General features: G+C 37.3%; 1 protein-coding gene across 4 annotated transcripts; it reads right to left on the bottom strand.

The window, feature by feature from the left end:
- Positions 1-2,817: 2,817 nt before the first annotated feature.
- On the bottom strand, positions 2,818-16,418 carry Ly49si1 (immunoreceptor Ly49si1). 4 transcript variants are annotated; one of them, XM_039108030.2, is made up of 9 exons: positions 15,907-16,410; positions 14,924-14,991; positions 14,070-14,236; positions 11,884-11,973; positions 11,041-11,262; positions 9,812-9,954; positions 6,108-6,211; positions 3,155-3,310; positions 2,818-3,075 (listed from the first exon to the last, which is right to left on the bottom strand). In XM_039108030.2, exons 3-8 carry the CDS (start codon positions 14,179-14,181, stop codon positions 3,175-3,177), a joined length of 807 nt encoding a protein of 268 aa, XP_038963958.1. In that variant the 5' UTR covers positions 14,182-14,236; positions 14,924-14,991; positions 15,907-16,410; the 3' UTR covers positions 2,818-3,075; positions 3,155-3,174. The 4 variants fall into 4 exon arrangements, with proteins under 4 accessions (XP_038963958.1, XP_063142513.1, XP_063142512.1 ...); NM_001009497.2 differs by lacking the exon at positions 14,924-14,991 and having other exon boundaries at positions 2,863-3,075; positions 15,907-16,020; XM_063286443.1 differs by lacking the exons at positions 3,155-3,310; positions 14,924-14,991 and having other exon boundaries at positions 15,907-16,418.
- Between the last annotated feature and the right edge of the window lie 6,208 nt (positions 16,419-22,626).

A 22,626-nucleotide genomic window follows, 5' to 3' on the forward strand; every position in this document is an offset into this window, starting at 1 on the left:
CCCTGTGTCCTGCCACTAAACCAGAAGAAGGAGGGGTCACTCATGAACAATCTTACTGAACATGTTTGCTCAAATTATAGGAAAACATATACAGCCCTTACTTGTCTGGTTTTATACCGCATTATTTAAATGTTAGAGGTGGAGTCTAAGGATAAAAGAGCAAGTAAGAGCCTATAGTATTATAATAATTAATTAATAATGAATGATAAGCATAGCAATTAAAGTTAAACAGTCATGATGGATGGTAAGAAACGTTCATTGTAATAATTCACATTTTTATCATTTGAGCCTTGTTCACTGCATCACTGACATACTTACACAACTGTGAACACAATATTGAAACTCCCATCTCTGTTCAAGGGAGGATTGTTTTGTAACAAGCAGGCTTCTTCTCTGACACCCAGGCAGAAGGAGACCACACACACACACACACACACACACACACACACACACACACACGCACACACACACACATGCACGCATACATACACATCACGTATGATGGCTGGAAAGATATTCCAAGCAACAAAATAAGAAACAAGCATACCTAGCTACTTTACTATCTGGTCAAATAAAATTCAAATGAAAACTACTAAGACTCACCAGTAAATGTCATTTCCTACTCATTAAAGAAAAATCTCATTAGGATAATATCCAATCTAAACATTCTATGACTTCAAAAAAGAATTTGGAAATGTTTCTCCCTATATGTTCCAATGTTATTGGCAGCTGATGGTTACCTGAGTGAATGTAGATTTTTAATATAAGCCTTTATGATTCCCTGAGTTCCCTCTTGTGCCTGTTATAATGTCTGTCTTTTCATCACTGATTTTGTTAACTTGTATCCTCTCAGTTTACCTTGGTTAATAGAGCCAAAAGTTTGTTAATCTTGTTAATATTTTCAATGAACCATCTCCAGGACATGTCCCACATCCCACAGTAGCTTACAACACAACTTGAATTGATGGGTTTCAAAAAAAAGCAAGAGAAAAGTAAAGAGAGAAGAGAGAGTTGAGTGGGTAGGGAGATAGGAGCAAGGATGTAGTCAGATGAAAGGAAATGAATATGATTGAAATACATGGTATGACATTATTATATAACTATTAAAATATTGTTTTAAAAAGAAGTTGTAGGTTAATGTTAAAATCTGACATAGCAAAAAGAAGGCAAATACTATGCTGTAATAGAAATAAAACTAATTTACAGTGTAAGAGCACTGAGATGGGTAAGAAAGGATTTTGAGAGGAGAAGGAAATTCTCTGTTTGCATTTGATAGAGGATTAGAAGTTTACTTATTGATCAAGAACCATGATTTTCAGCTGGGTATGGTGCATACATGTTTTCAATCCCAGCATATGGGAGGCAAAGGCACATCTCCATGAATTTGAGAACAGCCTTTTCTATATAGCAAGACACAAGGTGTGTGTGTGTGTGTGTGTGTGTGTGTGTGTGTGTGTGTGTGTGTGTGTGTATGTGTGTGTGTGTGGTGTGTGTGTTTGTGTGTGTGTGTGTGTTTTATATATTTCTCATGACCTATAGTTGGTGTATTATTTTACATACCAAGTCTACCCCCAGAATAAAATTTTCAAAATATAAAGGTAAAAAGTTAAAAACCTTATGCACACATTTATCTCAGACTTCATGAGGCAGAGTCAAAGGAATCTCTGAATTCTAAGTCTTCCTGTTGAGAGAGAGAGAGAGAGAGAGAGAGAGAGAGAGAGAGAGAGAGAGAGAGAGAGAGACTCAGGGTAGCCCACAGAGGAACTCTCTCCGAACAAACAAAAGAAAAACCCAAACAAACAAACAAACAATAATCACCACCAAATATTAAACATCTGAAAACATAAAAAATATTAAGGACAGTGGAACACTAAAATGATACCATCACTCAATGAACAGGATCATGAACATTGATAAAATGCCTAGAGTGATATTATCCAGTCTGCGGATAGGTACACACATCCTAGATTAGAACAAGTTACTCTTACTAATCCTGAGATTAGTCATTTGTGTGTACTTACATAATACAAAGTGTTGCCCTGGAAAATATTGAGGGACATGCATGTCTTGATTTTATTTGGTTTGTTTGGTTCTATGGTATAAGCTCTCACTTTATTTTTCAGCAATTACTTCATAGCTTCTTAATTGCCAAAGTCACAGTGTAAGCCACTACATCTCACCGAATTCAATTATTACCATCATTTCTTCAAGGCCACAACTCGTGATATATGGATTAAAGTAGGTGGGTGGAAAACGGATGCCTTAGAAAAAAATATTCAGCAGTTCCTTGAACTATGCTTTTAAATGTTCACCAAACTTAAAATTATATTTTATCTCCAAAACAAATGATTATAACTACTAGAAAAACTTCTAGATGAAAAAAATTCAAATCCAAACAAAATAGTATCAACTAACATATAAAAAACCAAAACCTACAACCACATTCTATGTCATAATTATACTGTATTTTTAAATTTACTTATTTACTTTATAGATCCCAATATCAGCATGTCCTCTATGCCCAGAAACTCCTCACAAAGAACCTTCCCCCATTCCATTCTCTACTTTGCTTCTCAGATCCCCTCCTTACCCTTTGCACAAAAGTCAAAGGTGGGTTTCTTAAATGAACATTGACAATTATACCAAGAAGAATTTCAGTTTTTTGTTGGTTTGTTTGTTTGAGGGAGTGGGGTCAGGAAATTTTTTTGTTTTTCTTTTTCTGTTTTGTTTTCAAACAGGGTCTCATGTAATCTGAACTGTCCTCAAATTCAGGGTGTAGCTATAGATGACCCTTAACTCTTGATCCACCAGGCCCAATTTCAATTAACAGGATTTATTCTAATCATAATGAAATACTCAGGTTGGTTATTGGGATTTGATTTTATTCTATAAGAGTTTAAGAAATCAGAAAGAGCAGAGTCCTGGAGACTTTGAAGCAAACCATGTCCGTGCACCAGAGAAAATGTGTCCTGTCTTCACCAGGATGGAAGAAGCCTCTGCTCTGCCACATCAGATTCCAGAGAACATTCCCACACTCTTCCAGCTCATCTCGCTGTTTGCACAGCAGACTAAATCCTGTGAACAAAACACCTGTGTGAAAGCGGTCACACCATATTAGAGGAAACAAATGAGGATCAGCACATTCCATGTTTACCTTTAACTCTTGTTGGAGAGTCAATGAGGGAATTTATCCAGTCTCTTCTGACAAATACATGGGAAGGGGTTCATGCACTTAGCATTTTCTAGTCTCATTTTAGATAAGAACATACATTCTCCATCCTTTACATTGTATTTCTTTAGGTTCAAGGAACTAAAGAATAAAAACAATTGGCAACTGTTTAATTTTGAAAATTCCCTGAAATAAGTCATGGTTTTAAAATTCTATTTGCAAAAGTATATGGAATAAAGAACTATTAATCAAAAATTCACCACATAAATGTCTTTTCTCTAAGCTCATAAAAGCAAATGGTCTCCTAATCACGCAAAATGTTTCCATCTTATTTCAGACTCCCAGTTTTTTGGTAAGCAGGTAAAATTTATTTATTACCAAAGAATTATTTTATGCTAAACTTCCTTTCACATTAATATTTTAATCAATAAAAATTCTAGAAGAATAGTAAAACAGATGTGCTTGTCACATAGAACAAGAACTTATATATTTATGTTTTAAAGTGAAAGGGGAGATTTGACATACAATCACATATGATGGCTTGTATCTTTTGTATGAAACTGTTTCCCTTTCTTCCTGCTGACCTCATAATTAATGAAGCTGAGACTTCATGGAAACATGGTAATCTAATGAACTGCCTGTATGCAACAGAACTCTGATTTCTGCAGGATGGTATATCAGAGACCACAACTACCCTTCTGTTTAAAAAATGCAGCTAAATAAAATAATATTTTAGAAGACAGAGATAGCTACCACTAAAACAGGACTATGAGTTCTGGAACAGCTTGGGCTATGTAGCAAAACAAGAAATAAAATTCAATTATTTAATAATTAGTTATTAGTATTCTCTAGTATAAACTAATGGAAATGAGATTTATACTCCACCTGATTTGTTAGCAGGAAAACTTAGATGGTCAGGGCAGCACTGAAGCTAGAGTTTCCCCTAAGAAACCTAGAGGTAACTAAGTAAAGAATGCACTCAAAACTGAGATTCTTAACATTTAAGTCCAGCCAGGTCTACTGGGAAACAATTGTAATTTCAGTATATGAAAGATGAAAGTGGAGGATTTAAGATTCAAAGAAAGCCTTTCATAGGGAGTTGAGCTTAGTAAGGGTTATAGAGTCTCGGTCATAGAAGGAGAGACAGAACATGAAACCCACTGATATTATGAAAAAAACCTTCATATGAATCTAACCAGGTAAGTGAAACATTTGTATGACAAGTACTTCAAGTATCTGAAGAAAATAATTGAAGAATTCCTCAGACGATAGAACAGTCTCCCATGCTGTTGCATCAGCAGGGTTAACATAATAAAAATGGCCACCTTCCAAAAGATATCTAAAACCAAAACATTCAGTGCAATCCTCATCAAAATTCCAATACAATTCTTCACAGAGGTATAATGAGAAATTCTCAAATTCATTTGGAATTTTTAAAAAAGGTAGCAAAAATTATTCCCAATAATTAAAGAAGTTCTGGGGGAATCACCATTTCAGACCTCAAGCTGTTCTACAGAGCAATAGTGAATAAAAAAAAAACCTAAATGGCATGGTATTTGTGCAGAGAAATGCACATAGATCAATGGAATAGAATTAAAGACCCAGAAATAAACCACAGCCTATGTTCACTTCAACGTTGACATAGAAGTTAAAACAATTCAATGGAAAAAGGTAGCATTTTCAACGAATAGTGCTGGGTTAACTGGAGGGTCACCATGTAGAAGAATTCATATTGATTCATTCTATTCTCCTTTTCCAAAGATCAAGTCCAAGTTGATCAAGGTCTTCTACATAAAAAACAAAAAAACAAAAAAAAAAAAAAACGCTAAATCTAGTATAAGAGAAAGTATACAAGAGCCTGAAATACTTGGGCAGTGAACAAATTTTCCTGAAAAGAACAACAATGACTCATGTTATAAGAAGAACAATCAACAAATGGGAACTTATAAAGTTGAAATGCTTCTCTAAGGCAGAGAACCTTCTTTACATAGCAGGCTATAGTCCATGCAGAGTGGCAGAGTTTATCACAGTGCATAGGAGAAGTGTATATGTGCTGAGCCCTTAAGGAGACACCTGCATCAACTTCTTTGCCTCCACACAACCAGCAAATTTCAGAGGAGAGTAGAGAAGAGGACATAGAAAAACATATAAGAGCAAGACAAGGGGAAAAGCTCTGTGAAATTCAAGCTTCTGAACAAGAAGAAATTTCTGCAAAGTTATTTCTTCCCAAGAATGCACTATTCTTAGGTGACAGCTGCAGGCAAAGAAAGAGATAATTCTTTATTGAGTGGTTGGCAACCGGTATGTTTCCTTGTTCCAGTGGAGTGCATACAACTATGCACTTATAGATAGTTATGAAGACATAAGTTGGTATGATGCATGTTTGAGCTTTTAGAGGGGGTAGGGTTTGATATGTTCATATATTTTTGGTTGTAAATATGATATTCAATAAAAATGCATATTACTAACAAAGAAAATCATGGAAGAATTTTCTAGCAAAGTATAAATAATCAAACTACTCAGGATTTTTGAAGCACCTTATGTGAATGACATATATATATATATATATATATATATATATATATATATGCTGAAAACAAAAAGAAATGTCACATGAATGTCTGAATGACTCAGGTACAATGTATCTGTCATGATCATTTGGTCACTCCACACTATCTTAAGTTATTGACTTTCTAGAGCCTTTCTTATATTACAAGAGACAGTTTTGAGATGTATGCAGTTTTAAGCCACTTTTGGTCAGTTCCATGAACATACAACTTGCCTCTGTAACACTTTCTCAGAGACTGCCTTATGCTACATGTCCTTAACTATAAGCTCATAGAAAATGAGGAAAGGCATGTGAAATGAGAAAAAAGCCTTTGCACACAAACCTCCCAGTACCCACACTAGTGTTAGTTTTAAGAGTTTAGAAACTCACAATTCAGATTGGCCATTATCAATCCATGACCATTTCTTTTCTCTTTTATTATATGACAATCCAATCCAGTACTGGTCTGAAAGAACCTGGAACCGAAGGAACTTCTGTAAAAGAAAGAACACGCCCTATGATGAGTTTTCTGTAGGTTTGATGAAAGAAAGAGGAAGAAAATTTCCCACCATTCCAGTATCATTCTGTGCTGTCCTGTTCTCTCATTCATCAGTCCCACCATGTTCATTTTGGAAAGGGCTTCCTACAATAGCACATTTAAATCAAAACTAAGTCAGTTCTATAAGCTATTTAAAATAAAACCTTCAAGTGTCCTGAGATATTAAGATCATGACATGCTGTGTGAGTATGTTTCTTAGACCACATCTCACCAAGTAACCATGACTGGACTAAAAGTCACAATCTTCCTATTTAAGGCTAATTTAATGCTATTTTTTTGATTTAGCATATTTGGACTGATGTCTGAATTTCTTCCAGTGCTTTATCTATGCCTGAGCTAAATAGAAAATTCTTAATGTAGGAATCTTGAATGGTCATGAAGCACATAAATGTATATTCAATGTCTTCAGCAACCAGAGAAATGCAAATCAGAACAACTCTGAAATCTCACTTTATACCTGGAGGCATGGTTAATATTAAAAACTCAAGTGATAGCACATGCTAAGAAGGTTATGGAGTAAGGAGAGCACTCCTCCAGTGTTGGCGGGAGTGGAAACTTGCACAATGTCTTTAGAAATAAATTTGGAGGTTTACCAGAAATGTCGTAATAGTTCTAATTCAAGAACAAGCTATACCACTCCTAGACATGTACCCAAAAGGTTCTCAATCATTCCACAAAGACACTTGCTCAATTATGTTCATAGCAGTTTTATCCATAATATCCAGAAACTGAAAAATTCTTAGATGTCCCTCAATTGAAGAATTAATAAATTCTTTGTAACATCTGCACAATGGAATAGTAGTCATCTATGAATTACAAAGACAGCCATTTTACAGACTAATGGATGGAACTTGAGAATATCATCCTGAGGTTGCCAAGTCCCACAAAGACTGTTTTGTTATGTTTTAACTTATGAGTGGACATTAGTCATAAAAAAGAGAATGTCTATGCTACATACTACAGACCCAAGTGGTCTGGACAGAAAGAGGGGCACAGGCAAGAATTCTTGAGTCTCACTTGGAAGGGGGAATGGAATGGTTATGGAAGGCAAATGGAGACAGGGAACTGAGCAGGAGAGGGGTTCATGAGGGGAGTGGAGTTGCAGCTTCATGTGTGGGGAAACATGGGGTTATGGCCTGATTGTCATGAGAAACAATGGAATTCTGCAATTGCTGAGGAGGTCAGTAGGGACCATCCTTTGGAACGTGGCGATCAGTGATAGGAGAGGCACACAGTAATCAGTAGGGGTGTCCTTAGCTGAGACACTTATGTAGACTGGTGAGACAGCCTCCTGTGGCCAGGAAAGAATCCCTTGGGAGCAATAGCAATATCAATAAACTGACAAAACTTTTGAAAGAAACTCAACCTGTCTTATGAAATGCAGGATCTGGAAATGGAGTAAGACTGAGGGAGCAGGAAACAAATAACTGGCTCAAATTGATACCCATCCTGTGGAAAAGCATCAATCCATGATCCCATTAATGATACTCAGTTATGCTTGCAGACAGGAGTCTAGCATGCTGACCTCTGTGAGCCTCTACCAAGCAGCTTAGTCATACATGCACAGTAACCCAAAGCCAAACCTTGATTGAAGTTTGGTGACCCTTATGGAAGAATAGCAGGATTGATTGTGATCCCTTAAGGGGATAGGAGCTCCACATGAAGACCAAGAGTAACACTAACTTGGACCCTTGGCGATCTCAGAGACAGACCACTAAACAAAGAACATATGTAGGGCTGGACCTTTGCTTCCCAGCATATATGCAGATTTGTCTTCTTTTGGTATCTGAACAATTGCAGCAGACCAAAGTTCTTGCCTGTATATGAGTTATATTCTAACTGAGCTCCCTTGTCTGGCCTCAGTGGAAGAGGATGTAGCTAGCCTCATGTAGTTGAGGGGCTACTGGTGCCTGGGGTCCTCACAGAGATCTATTGCCTGGCTATGTTCATGGGTTTGGACCAAGAAGGGAGAGAACTCAGGTTTGGGGAGGGAACAGCTTTCGCCACCCCGTCTGCCAGTCGTTCTCCTTTGTGATGCTCAGGTCAGGGTGATCCAGTAGGGGATTGACTAGCTCGAGAAGGATGCAGGAGGGCTCTGGTGGCAATTTTGGGAGAGCAAATCTCTTCCCCAAGAGGCATTGTTACAGCTCTTATGACAGAAGCTCTCAAACTATAGAATAATTCCTGCACACTTTTAATCCTTAACATGATTCTTAAATACAGTTTTTGTATGTGTCAGTGTGTGACAGCAGGTACTTCCTATTGGTTTCTCCTGAGAGTTTTGGAAGACCTCGACTACATATTCAGGGACATGTTACTATTTCTATGACTGATCTGTCTTGAACGTATGCGACCTGTGGTCATGTCCTTACCTATGGAGTAGGGGCTTGGAGCATTGCCCTATGTGAGTGGTCGATCTCAAATCTCTCTATAGGGGTCAGTGGGGGACTGCAGCTAGTGAGGCCTTGATCTGGGAGACTGGGAATTTGCCTGCTGTTCCATTTAGACTTTCCAAGGATTTGATCTATCTCAAACAGAAATCAGGGTACCTTTCATAGCCCGCTGCCCAACATGCTGTCTCGATGTGACAGGGTTTGAAAAAACAAGGGGGGCAAAATATTTTTGCTCCTTCTCCTGTTCCTCTCCTGCTGCTGCTGCTGCTGCTGCTGCTACTGTTGCTGCTACTGTAGCTACACTACTACTATTACTACTACTACTACTACTACTATTACCTACTACTACTACTAGTACTAGTATTACTACTACTAGTAGCAGTACTATTCCTACTGAAAAATAATAAAAATTTTAAATAAATGTTTACAGTTAAGTGTATCAAATGGATTTAAACATACTTTTATGTTATTATTTGAATATGTATTAAATTGATATATAAATATAATATTGTGTCATAAATAACAATGATTTCAAGGTGAGTCTGCCAGTATTTCTCTAGAACAATATAGTCTTCAATGAGATTTCATTAGTAATGATTAAAACAGGGAATATCAGATATGGGAATTATAAAACATAAGAATACTGTTCAGTAATGGAAGGGACAGTCTCAGTGAAAATCACCATGGACCTAAGTGGTCAACTACTTAATTACACATTTTTCATATCATCTCATATTATAGACTGGCAGAGAGGTTAGTTATTTTCCCTGTTGTAATCTGATTTCTCATCTCAGGAAGTCTCACTTCCATTTCCAAAGAGCAAACATTAGACAGAGGGAGTTTATTTAGAACTCTATGAAGAAAAATAACTCTCAGCCAGAGGATGTGCTGTACCAAAGGTTTAAACTTAATCATGAAAAGGCATGCTTTCTGAGGGACTCTCTTATAGGCTTCTGAGAAAGGGAGTAGACTGAAAGACACAAGTGTATCTGTAGTAATGAGTCTCCCCTAACAGACACTTGTTTCAAAGTTTTGTTTATATTACAGAAAAAGCATATACATATAAAATATGGATTTAATATCTAATTATTCAGGGCTAGAGACAAAATCAAACAGAATAAAGGGGCAAGTGTCTACCGTACCAGTTCGTCCTCATCATCTATCTTCAGAAGGGATAAACTGGAATCCTGGCAGGTCTGTTTACATCCATTCCATGCCTTTGTGTCCAGGATGAAATAATAACATTTTATACCATAACAGAACCAGTATATTTCAACATTTTTGCCTGTGAAAGTGAAGTTAAATGGCTAAATTTATTATTTTCTTGTGTTGTGTTATCAGAACACAATATAAATTAATGTTGTGTTGAAAGAAAGAAAGATAGAGGGGGTGGGGTAAAATCTCCTAGGTCTCAGAAAATGAGATTCTATAATGCCCAGAGACCCCTGGACATTCATGAGTAATGCAACATTGTTAATAACACTAGAGATATAGAAACATTTCCTGTGTCAATCATGTATGAGTCAGTAGAGAAAAGAATACTATTAATTCTTTGAAGGGAAATGCATTGGCTGGTCATGATAACATGCCTATAACCTGAGTACTCCAAAGAGATAGGTACAGGAAGATAACTATTAGTTTGGGGTCATCCTAGGTTAAGTAATGACTTCCAGGCCAACATTGGATACACTTTGAGTTCCAAGTCAACCTTGACTACACAATGATGTCATGTCTCACATGAAAGCTAAGAGAGAGATGCTGGCCTATGTGACAAACATGGTTGAATTTGAAGATGGTGAATAAGGAGAAACACAGTATGTTCTAGGACCATAATTACGATTCTAACCAGATTAGGTTTTTAAATCAGCCCAGTTCTATGAAACAGAGACTTATAAGTTAACAGGAGCTGGAGGGCAGGAAATGAGCACTTGCTGTTCAGAGCCAGTTAAACTGATGAAAGAATTCTAGATCTGCTATAATGTATTGTGTCCACACTGGTCCACTCAGTACTGTGAACTTAGCATTGTGCCATGTCATTGTTAAATTCTCTTACCTTGAGAGAAATGAAAGACATACAAGGGAGGTTTTGATGTTGATAGTCTGTTCTCATGATTATGTTGATAATTGGTAATTCCATGCCCAGGGGGCAATAGAAGTTTCAATGATACTCTGACTTGGAGAAACTCTAAGACTATGCTAACTCAAACAAAGATTTCTGAGTTGCTGGTGCCTACATGAAATAAGAAACCCTCAAATGATTAACCAAGGCATCACCAGCATCTTAAGCTGGAGGTTAGACATCAAAGCTTCCGTGAAAGAAACAATAGATGATAATACACTTCTGTATTCATGGTCCTCCCTTGCTACATACCTGTGTGCTGAGAGGAAGGTAAAACAGTCTTAGTTTCACGGTACCATCTTGTCTGTACTCTGTTTAGAGATTGCAGGAAATCATTGCCTTGACTACAGTTTATAGACATATTTCTTAGCATTTCTTCCTTTAAATCGATGTCACTTTGCATGGTGCTGCAGTTATTGATAAGGCTTGGAGTTTCCTCTGGCAGTTCATATTTTTCATGAGTATACTGAAAAACTAGATTAGTCACAAATAAATGTCTAAGTAAAGTATTCTACTATTTCTTAACCCACCATGAAAATTTGAATTAAAAAAAAAACTATTAGGATGTGGGACAACTGTTATAAGATCATATGGAATCCAAAATATCATCATATAACCTTATGTTTTAGCACAGGATGGAAGTTATTTTTTCTGTAAATGTGAAGGATTGCAATAAATTTTAAACTTGCTGTCTCTGTACAGATGAAGTCTTTTTACTTACCCATGACATCAATATGCATTAAAGAAAAAAGGAAAAGAATGCCATAAGTTCTTTGCAAAGCTGTATCTTATTATACTTTTATGTAACATTAACAATCCCCTGAGCTCAGAATGTACACTACCACCAAGTCCTCAAAAGGAGCATGACCATGAGTGAGAAAGAGCAGGTCAACTCCTAAGAGCCCCAGAGCTAACAGATTAGTATGAATAAGGACAGAACACTGCAGAGTGTCAGGAAAGGTTATTAAAGTCCATAGATTCTGATTTATCTCCTGATTATAGGCGACAAAATGGACAGAGTATTTAACTGCATCATCCCTTTCTAAAACTATGTTTTAGGTAGAAGTTCAAATAATATGTATCTCAATTACTCACTGTTTGTCACGAAAATTGCAACAGCTACCAGCCGAAGGGAACAGAGGATTACAAGAGCTACCACAATGAGCTGCCAAGGGACTGACCTCTCTTAAATCAACAAAACAAAACAAGAAAAACAACACCATGAAAACAGCACATCTCAATACTAATAAAATTTTGTATAGCATAGAAACATGGGGAAATTATGTACAAGTTGATGATACAGAGTGAAAGTGCCCTGAAAATTGTAGAATGCTACCTAAAATACTCCCAATGAAGAAATCTTTCATGTGTGAAGTTCAAAAAATTCTGAACTCATTTCTGCTTTAGCCTTGTATTGTGAATAGTCTGTTCTCAGACTAGAAGTAGTTGGATGACAGGCATGTGTCCTCACACAATTCTGTAGGACCAAAAGTGCATTCAAGAGACGGCATTGGTGGCATAGGTACATTGCAAGTACAAGATAACAAACTAGAGCATAGGGTCCACCAAGAAAGATAACTGAAGATGGAGAGGAATGAAAGATGGATGGATGTTCTTGGGAACTGTTACGGAACCACAGCCGGTCTGGAACTGATCTGTATAAATCCTGGAAAGGGCCTATACTTAAACTATTTCTTTTTCCCTGTAAGTTTGATTTTGCTCTATATTATACTAAATATTCTTCAATATCTAAGGTATTTGGAATCTGAATCTTATGCTTCTGATTATTACTACATCAAAGAAGAACCCAATCTTGGCTTGGAACACAGCCATGACAGTATGTATAGAACAACTAAAAAAGAAATAGAGAAGAAAATAAAAGGTGATACTTCTTCATTTTCATTAATAAATGATTCTTTGACATTTTCAGGAACTCATAATAGGGTGTAGTTATTTCCACACCCCCTAATCCTCTCATCCCCTCTTCCTTCATCTGCAATTTTATTTCCATTTGGAGACTTCATCTGATGGACAACTTTTGGTGCCTGTTACATTAGATGTTTTAGATATTTATAACAATTAAAACACTTTCCTAGAGAATGAAAATGTTATTTATAATGCATAAGCTTCATTTCTGTAGGATTCTGTTTCTCTACAGAATAGTCTTTTATCAGACTCTGGCTTGTGAGTTTAAAAGTTTTCAGTATTTTTCTTGACCTGACCAAATAAAAAACCAAAAATGTCCTTATGGTTTATTACATCTTTTTTAATTTTAATTTTTATTGGCGATTTTATGTATTTTCATTTCAGATGTTATCCTCTTTCCAGGTTCCCTCTCTCTCATTCCCCCTTCCCCTTCTATGTGGATGCTTTTCCTCCCAACCACCCATTCCAACCTCATCACCCTGGCATTGCACTACTCTGGAGAAATGTGCCTTCACAGTACCAAGGGCTTCTCCCCCTCTTGATGCCAGACAATGTCAGCCTCTGCTACATATACAGCTAAAGCAATGGGTCCCTCCCTGTGTACTCTTGGGACTTTAGTCCCTGGAAGATCTGAGGTGGTTGATATTGTTGTTTTTCCTATTGGGTTACAAACCCATTCAACTCCTTCAGTCCTTTTTCTACTTCCTCCATTGGGGTTCCCATGCTCAGTTTGATGATTAGCTGCAAGCATCCTGGTCTCTATCATTAAGGCTCTGGCAGGCCCTGTAGGAAACATCCACATCAGGCTCCTCTCAACAAGCACTTCATGGCATCAGCAATATTGACTGGGTTTGGTAGTTGCATATGGGACTTTTCCCATGTAGTGCAATCTCTCAATGTCCTTTCCTTTGGGCTCTGCCTCACTCTTTTTCGTTGTATTTCCTCCTGTGTGTATTTTGTTCTGCCTTTTAAGAAGGACTGAAACATGTAAATTTCAGTCTTTCTTCTCACTTCTTGATTCTCAAGATTTCTTTCCCTACATTTTCCCATTGTGCTATTCTCCCCATCTGATTTATTCAGTAACCGAATAAAAGCTAAATAGTAGAAGTAGTTTATCATTCTTCCTTTTTTAGTTTTAAAACTTGATTGCTTTATTTTTTAAATTTTGTTTTAAACAATTTTGTACTTAATTATCCTCCAACTAATACTCCCAGTTCCCTTCTAGTCTTGTGTAAAACCAACCCCAGATAAAATGGAACATGGTAGTTTTCAAGAGAATACAGTAAGGTATTTTTAAACTGTTGAAAGTTTAAAATGCATAAAAGCAGTTGATTTTAAACACTAAAATATCTTACCTCTGTGGCCAGCTGCTCTGGCCCTTTGAGTCTCCTCAGGTCTCACTTGGTTCTGCAAACCTGAACATTTTTTAAATCTCACATTTGAGTAAGACACCTCCTGCTCACTCATTTTTGGAGTGATTTATGAAGTTTGTTTTCAGTTAAAGTTGGGCCTTCAATGATTTCTAGAAAAAATGTTGAAATACACATTTTAGGAAAGTACCTAGATCTGATAATACAGAGGACTAAGAAAGGTTAGGGTCTGATTGATTTACTTAATGATCCAAACACCCTGACATGGAATGACCCTTATTTCCATTACAGGTATTAACCCTTTGCAGATTTCTGTTAAATTAGTTTATTTCTAGTGGCCCCAGCAAATTTTGTTAAGAAATATATAAAGAATTAAAAATTTACTAACTCATTATACTATTGGCACAGCAATGGTTCTAAATATTCAGCCTATAAACATGTTAGGTAAAATAGGCTTAACTGAAAATCATTAAAAATTAAAAAACAAAGTGTCAAAGTAGACAGGACTCAAATCATTAGGATTAAATGAAAATGTTGCTTTAAAATTATTTACACGTTTCTATAAACACATGAATAGTAAATGTTCTTTCAGTATTTTTATTGATACATGGATCTCAGAGTTTCTCAGGCACTACCTTCAAAATAATATTTGAAAGTTAATACTGCACATAATACAAGATATATAGATATTTCTTGGATTGAATCCTCAGTCAACTGAGATGTACATCTTCCCCATCTAGCCACAATCTGCATATTCTTCTCTATGCTTGAACCTGGTTAATCAATTCAACCAGAAAGGTTTCTACTGAGAGTAATAATCCAGATCCAGAAAGACAAACCTAAATATTGTGTCTCCTCTGAGGCTCCTAGCTCAAAGTCTTCCGAAATCCTATGTTACCTTTAGTAACTGCAGCAACAAGAAAAGTAAAAAGGAGACATCACTGAATGGGATGTGGGAGCAAAAGAGAGAGGTAAAAGGGAAACAATTTGAAGTTTTAATTTCAAATCATTCCACGTGCACACCCATCTCACATGTAATATACTCACACATGGTATGATATTGTAAGAGGAAGCTATATGAAAATAAATTTTGTTACTATGTAGCATACATGAAATAATACCCATGAAGAAAACAATCTAATAATAGACATCAATGTACTAGTAAATAGTAAGTATTGGTAACTGATCTTACCTTACATTAATAACTGAGATGTGAGCCAGCAGATAATAAGACCACATGCTGCACATAATACAACATTCTTAAATTGTTTATAATTTGGGAAGTTTTCCCAGGCTATCTACCTTTATTCCTTATTTATGGTAAAAAAATAATCCTTTCATTAAACAATTCAAAATTGTTGTTTATTATTGTGGAGCTGGTTGAACCAAGGTTCATCTGTCCAGAAGACAACTTTACAAAATTAGTTCTCTCACTCCAACTGCATGTGAGTTCCAAGGATCAAACGCAGGTATTAGATCAGGGTTATATTGCAAGTACCTTTAAAAACTGATCTATCTTACCTGGTTCCTCTTGTGATGTTTGCCAGATTGATAATATATAAACATTTGATGCATCTGAAGAGTGAAGTCCTCCATAGATCCCTCTACCTTAATTTCTTAGCACACAACAAAATTCACTGCATTCAGTGAAAGAAAATAACCAGTGCAGAATAACAGTTTTCACATGCTGCCAGAATTAACCTGTTCTAACACAACCAACAGGGCTTCCCCATCAATCCCCATTTCATGTCAAGTCATGTGAAATTCTCAATTAAACATTTGATAATATGATAGAAAAACATTAAAAGCAGGCATTTTTTACCTCTGTATCTACACTGAAATGATTCTGTTACAGGGAATTGATCTCCCAGTTGGAGGAAGAGTTGACCTTTCTTCGTCTCTATCCCCAAGAGGCTCCAAGAAGAAAGGCAAAACTAACTTTCCTCAAGTGATACTCAACCTCATGACTTTATGCCACTCCTCTTGACCAAAGCGAAAAGAGGAAATTGCTTAATGAAAGCTGACTCTGAGAGCAAAGGAAAGAAGCAACTTACTGTGCTAGATGCTGCAAAATAAATGTCTTTAATTTACATTCGAAGACTGAGAAGATGTAAACTGCAGAGAAATAAAAACCAGTGTCCTTAGCAAAACAATTAGGAAAAAAGGAACTGAAGCTGTTCTGTGCCTAGATTTCAAATGGGCCGTTGTGAGTTTTGTCTTACATTACTACTTTTAAAGTTACTTCTTCCTTTTGAATTATGCTAATATCAGCTTAAAGTATAGATTAGGAGTGCCATTAAAGCTCTCATGTTTCCACTGGTAATGACTTTCTATACACTCTTCTAGCTTTTTGCACATTGATATTTACTGTGAACATTGTCATTACACATGTTATGATTTAACTGCTGATATCTTCATGGTGATGGGAAATCTAAGATAATGAGCATGCTCATTATATACTCTTTACCTGAGATACAATTTGTTCTTGTAGGCTTTTTTTTTGTTGGATATTTTGTTGTTATTTTGATATACTTGCCATATCTTACTATGTACACAGGCTGATCTCATATTCATAGACCTCTGTTCTCACTCTTTATTCTCTTAGAATTATAGCAGTGTACCACTACACCAATTTATGCCATGTTTGTGTTAGATATTTCCTAATAAATAATAAGCAGTTCCGCATTTTATAAATATTGATCTCAAGTACCCAATCAATTATATACAGTATAAATTAAAAAGATAATCCTCAGATGCTGAGCATCCTAATCGTTTTATAGTGTTTTTTGCTGTTTAATTTAATAATTTCATGGGGTATACTTTAGAATATAATAAAAAAGCCATTTTATGCATGAAGTCATAGAATTTTAGATAATACACCTTTATGAAACTCTAATATCTATCATCCAGTTAATTTATAGTCTATGACTTCGCATGAACAAATTCACAATTGATTTTTTTAGATATGAGATTAGGTAACTTTTCCTTGTATGAGTTTTGGTCATGAATTGTGATGAGAATTCTTGGAAACAAGCTGTTTCAGTAAAGACTCATTTAAACAATAGAGATGTAGCAACTGGGTAATGGTGTATGTCTAGCCTTTAGACTTCAGAAGCTTATCTAAGACACAAAAGCAGTTAAATTTTCTACCTTGTCATACCCCAAAGTGCAGGTGTTTAAAGGTCAGGACAAGGAAGGTATATGAGCAAAAGTGAGAAGCTGTCACATCTACATCCCTGAGCAGTTCCTGTTTTAGAAAACCCACATCACCCCCGTCAATTCTAAAAGGTTTATGGCCTAGTGACCAAAGAAGTCATAATGGCACCAAGACCTTCTTGCTCTCTTATCTCTGCTGAGGGGGTGCTGTTCTTAACATGAGGCTAAATACATGCAGAGGGCAAACTAATTTTGTTCTCTCTACATTGCGTACCTCATCTAAATTCATGCAAAATACCATGGGAAAGAACCGAAGAACTGTTTGTTCATTACTGTGACCAAAGTATAAACAGGAAATGGGCTACCTACCAGTGCACTCGATGAAGGAAGAAGGTTGTTAACAGAAACTGAACACAGGGTGGGAAGATTTTGCTTTTTGTTTGTTTGTTTGTATGTCAGAGACAGGAGGATGCCCATAACTGTAAAGGCAAAGAACAGCAGCTTCCTCTAAGCTCTCTATAGTTGAGCTCTCAATTTATAGAAGAATGTAAAGTGTTAAGGGGCACAATTAGCATTGAAGATATAGGGAATGCAGAAGGAATGGAACTGCCTGACACTCCCGTATTGTTTCTTTAATCAAGGTTCACCATGAAGTAGGAAGTACATAACTTCACGTGACCAGAGAAGGGAAAAACTTGAAGAAATCTTTGTTTTATTGAGTTTTATCTTCTAAATTATATTTGTGGAAAAAACAACAACAGTACCAGCAGTACACACACACACACACACACACACACACACACACACACACACCTCTTTCTAAGTGTTTTTTACTTTGTGTGTGTGTCTGTGTGTGTGTGTGTATGTGTGTGTGTGTGTGTGTGTGTGTGTCTGGTTGTGTGTGTGAATTCATGGATGATTTGCTGTAAAAGCCTTTAGTTGTGAAACCACAACTGTCCACACCTTTATGTTGAGACAGACGCAATCCTAGCCCCACATTCAATCCTTCCAGTCAGAAACTTAGACCTCAGTGTCATCATTGCACAGCTGTAAGCTGCTTATACTGTCCCATGCTAAGGTGAGAGACACTTGGAATAGTCACCAGCCTGAGGAAAGGATGGACTGATCACTTGCAACATTGGGAGGACTAGCTTCTCCTGGCCAGTGTCTCTCCACTTAGTGCTGTCTTTCAAGGTGGAACTTTTACCACATGAAATATAGTAAACTTCACAGACCTTTTTTGTTTTTTTTTATTAACTTGAGTATTTCTTATAAACATTTCGAGTGTTATTCCTTTCCCGGTTTCCGGGCAAACATCCCCCTCCCCTCTCCCCTTCTTTATGGGTGTTCCCCTCCCCATCCTCCCCCCATTGCCGCCCTCCCCCCAACAGTCTAGTTCACTGGGGGTTCAGTCTTAGCAGGACCAAGGGCTTCCCCTTCCACTGGTGCTCTTACTAGGATATTCATTGCTACCTATGAGGTCAGAGTCCAGGGTCAGTCCGTGTATAGTCTTTAGGTAGTGGCTTAGTCCCTGGAAGCTCTGGTTCCTTGGCATTGTTGTTCATATGGGGTCTTGAGCCCCTTCAAGCTCTTCCAGTTCTTTCTCTGTTTCCTTCAACGGGGGTCCTATTCTCAGTTCAGTGGTTTGCTGCTGGCATTCGCCTCTGTATTTGCGGTATTCTGGCTGTGTCTCTCAGGAGCGATCTACATCCGTCTCCTGTCTGCCTGCACTTCTTTGCTTCATCCATCTTGTCTAATTGGATGGCTGTATATGTATGGGCCACATGTGGGGCAGGCTCTGAATGGGTGTTCCTTCTGTGTCTGTTTTAATCTTTGCCTCTCTATTCCCTGCCATGGATATTCTTGTTCCTCTTTTAAAGAAGGAGTGAAGCATTCACATTTTGACCATCCGTCTTGAGTTTCATTTGTTCTAGGCATCTAGGGTAATTCAAGCATTTGGGCTAAAAGCCACTTATCAATGAGTGCATACCATGTGTGTTTTTCTGTGATTGGGTTACCTCACTCAGGATGATATTTTCCAGTTCCAACCATTTGCCTACGAGTTTCATAAAGTCATTGTTTTTGATAGCTGAGTAATATTCCATTGTGTAGATGTACCACATTTTCTGTATCCATTCCTCTGTTGAAGGGCATCTGGGTTCTTTCCAGCTTCTGGCTATTATAAATATGGCTGCTAGGAGCATAGTGGGGCACGTGTCTTTTTTATATGTTGGGGCATCTTTTGGTTATATGCCCAAGAGAGGTATAGCTGGATCCTCAGGCAGTTCAATGTCCAATTTTATGAGGAACCTCCAGACTGATTTCCAGAATGGTTTTACCAGTCTGCAATCCCACCAACAATGGAGGAGTGTTCCTCTTTCTCCGTATCCTCGCCAGCATTTGCTGTCACCTGAGTTTTTGATCTTAGCCATTCTCATTGGTGTGAGGTGAAATCTCAGGGTTGTTTTGATTTGCATTTCCCATATGACTAAAGATGTTGAACATTTCTTTAGGTGTTTCTCAGCCATTTGGCATTCCTCAGTTGTGAATTCTTTGTTTAGCTCTGAACCCCATTTTTTAATAGGGTTATTTGTCTCCCTGCGGTCTAACTTCTTGAGTTCTTTGTATGTTTTGGATATAAGGCCTCTATCTGTTGTAGGATTGGTAAAGATCTTTTCCCAATCTGTTGGTTGCTGTTTTGTCCTAACCACAGTTTCGTTTGCCTTACAGAAGCTTTGCAGTTTTATGAGATCCCATTTATTGATTCTTGATCTTAGAGCATAAGCCATTGGTGTTTTGTTCAGGAAATTTTTTCCAGTGCCCGTGTGTTCGAGATGCTGCCCTAGTTTTTTTTCTAGTAGTTTCCGTGTATCTGGTTTGATGTGGAGGTCCTTGATCCACTTGGACTTAAGCTTTGTACAGGGTGATAAGCATGGATCGATCTGCATTCTTCTACATGTTGACCTCCAGTTGAAACCAGCACCATTTGCTGAAAATGCTATCTTTTGTCCATTGGATGGTTTTGGCTCCTTTGCCAAAAATCAAGTGTCCATAGGTGTGTGCGTTCATTTCTGGGTCTTCAATTCTGTCCCATTGGTCTATCTGTCTGTCTCTGTACCAATACCATGCAGTTTTTATTACTATTGCTCTGTAATACGGCTTGAGTTCAGGGATAGTGATTCCCCCTGAAGTCCTTTTATTGTTGAGAATGTGAACAACTCCCTTAGAGAAACACAGGAAAACATTAATAAACAAGTAGAAGCCTACAGACAGGAATAGCAAAAATCCCTGAAAGAATTCCAGGAAAACACAATCAAACAGTTGAAGGAATTAAAAATGGAAATAGAAGCAATCATCATGTCTTTCTTTAAGTCCTCCAGCATCATGATCAAATATGATTTTGAAACTAGATCTTGCTTTTCTGGTGTGTTTGGATATTCCGTGTTTGCTTTGGTGGGAGAATTGGGCTCCGATGATGCCAAGTAGTATTGGTTTCTCTTGCTTGGATTCCTGCGTTTGCCATCTTGACATCAGATTATCTCTAGTGTTACTTTATTCTTCTGTTTCTGACAGTGGCTTGACTGTCCTATAAACCTGTGTGTCAGGGGTGCTGTAGACTTGTTTTCCTGTTTTCTTTCAGCCAGTAATGGGAACAGAGTGTTCTGCTTTTGGGCGTGTAGTTTTTCCTATCTACAGGTTTTCAGCTGTTCCTGTGGGCCTGTCTCCTGAGTTCACTAGGCAGCTCGCTTGGAGTAGGAAGGTTTGTCTTACCTGTGGTCCAGAGGCTCAAGTTTGCTCGTGGGTTGTTGCTTATGAGCTCTCTGTGGGGGCAGCAACCAGGAAGATCTGTGCCGCCCTTTCCGGGAGCTTCCGTGTACCAGGGTTCCAGATGGCATTTGGTGTTTTCCTCTGGAATCAGTAATGTGGGCAGAGTGCAGTCTCTTCTGGTTTCCCAGGCCTGTCTGCCGCTCTGAAGGTTTAACTATCACTCCCACGGGATTTGGGTGCAGAGAACTGTTTAGCTGGTCGGTCCCTTCAGGTTCAGGGGGTGTCTCAGATGCAGGGGACCTGCTGCTGTTGTGCCCTTACCCAAGGGAACCCCCTTTCTTCTTTTCTTCCTTCCTTTCTTACTTTTTGTCTAAGGACATTTTTAATACTCTATTTCACTTCAAGTCACTGTACATTGGAATAAGCTGATGTTAGAGCAAGCATTTCAACCTGCTTCCATCATAGGTAAAGAAATAGCTGCTCTCCAGAATACTAAAGGTTTTTCTACCTAGGGATCCAGCTTTGTGGACTCAAAAAAAAAAAAAAAAAAAAAAAAAAAAAAAAAAAAAACACTGGATCAACAGGAGCCTAACTATGAGGCCAATATTGTGAAGGACACTCAGCGACAATTGGAGAAACTAGTAAATTTAATCCAAATTAAGTACACACGATATTAAAATCCTAGAAGTGAACACTTAACGGTGGATACAAAGGGGTTGGGCAGGGGGGAGATACAAGTATGGAACAGTTAGAGGGTGTACCAGGACAGGAATACAGTCAGGAGTGTAAAAATAAATAATTACAAAAGAATACTATAATCAAAATGCTGCATGCAAATTTTGAATAAAAATAAATCAATTTAAATAAGTAGAATAAAATGCAAATAATTTTCTAAGGGCAAAAAGTTTTCCATGATCATTTATAAATGGATCTAAATGGATCAGTAGGATTAACATAATGAAGATGTCTATCTTACCTAATCAAATCTACAAATTCTGTAAAATCCCCATTAAATTCCAACACAGATATTGACATTTCATGTCAAAAAGCAAAAATAAACAAGATAGTGAGAACAATAATCAATAATAAAACAAATTCTGGAGGAATAACCATCCCTGGACTCAAGCTGTTCTACAGAACAATAGAGAAAGAAATTGCATGGTATTGGTAGAGAGACAAAGAGGTAGACCATTGAAATAGAATTGAAGACACAGAAATAAACCCACACACATATGGAAACTTGACCTTAGACAAAGAAGCCTAAACCATATAGTAGACAAAAGAGAGCATCTTCAACAAATGATGATAGTTTACCTGGCACTTTGTATTTAAAAGTATGAAAATTGATCCATATTTATCAGCTTCTACAAAGCTCTAGTCCATGTGAATCAAGGATCACCTCATAAAACTAGATACACTGAATCCAATAGAAGATAAAATGGGAAAGAACCTCAAACCCCTCGAAACATGAAAATTTCCTGAAGAGAACACAAATGGCAAAGGGTCTATGATTAACAACTGAAAATCGTACCTCATGAAACGAAACACTTCTTTTTTTTATTTTTTTATTTTTTTATTAACTTCAGTATTTCTTATATAAATTTCGAGTGTTATTCCC

This window comes from Rattus norvegicus, chromosome 4 (assembly GCF_036323735.1).
Source record: "Rattus norvegicus strain BN/NHsdMcwi chromosome 4, GRCr8, whole genome shotgun sequence".
NCBI classification, from domain to species: Eukaryota; Metazoa; Chordata; class Mammalia; order Rodentia; family Muridae; genus Rattus; species Rattus norvegicus.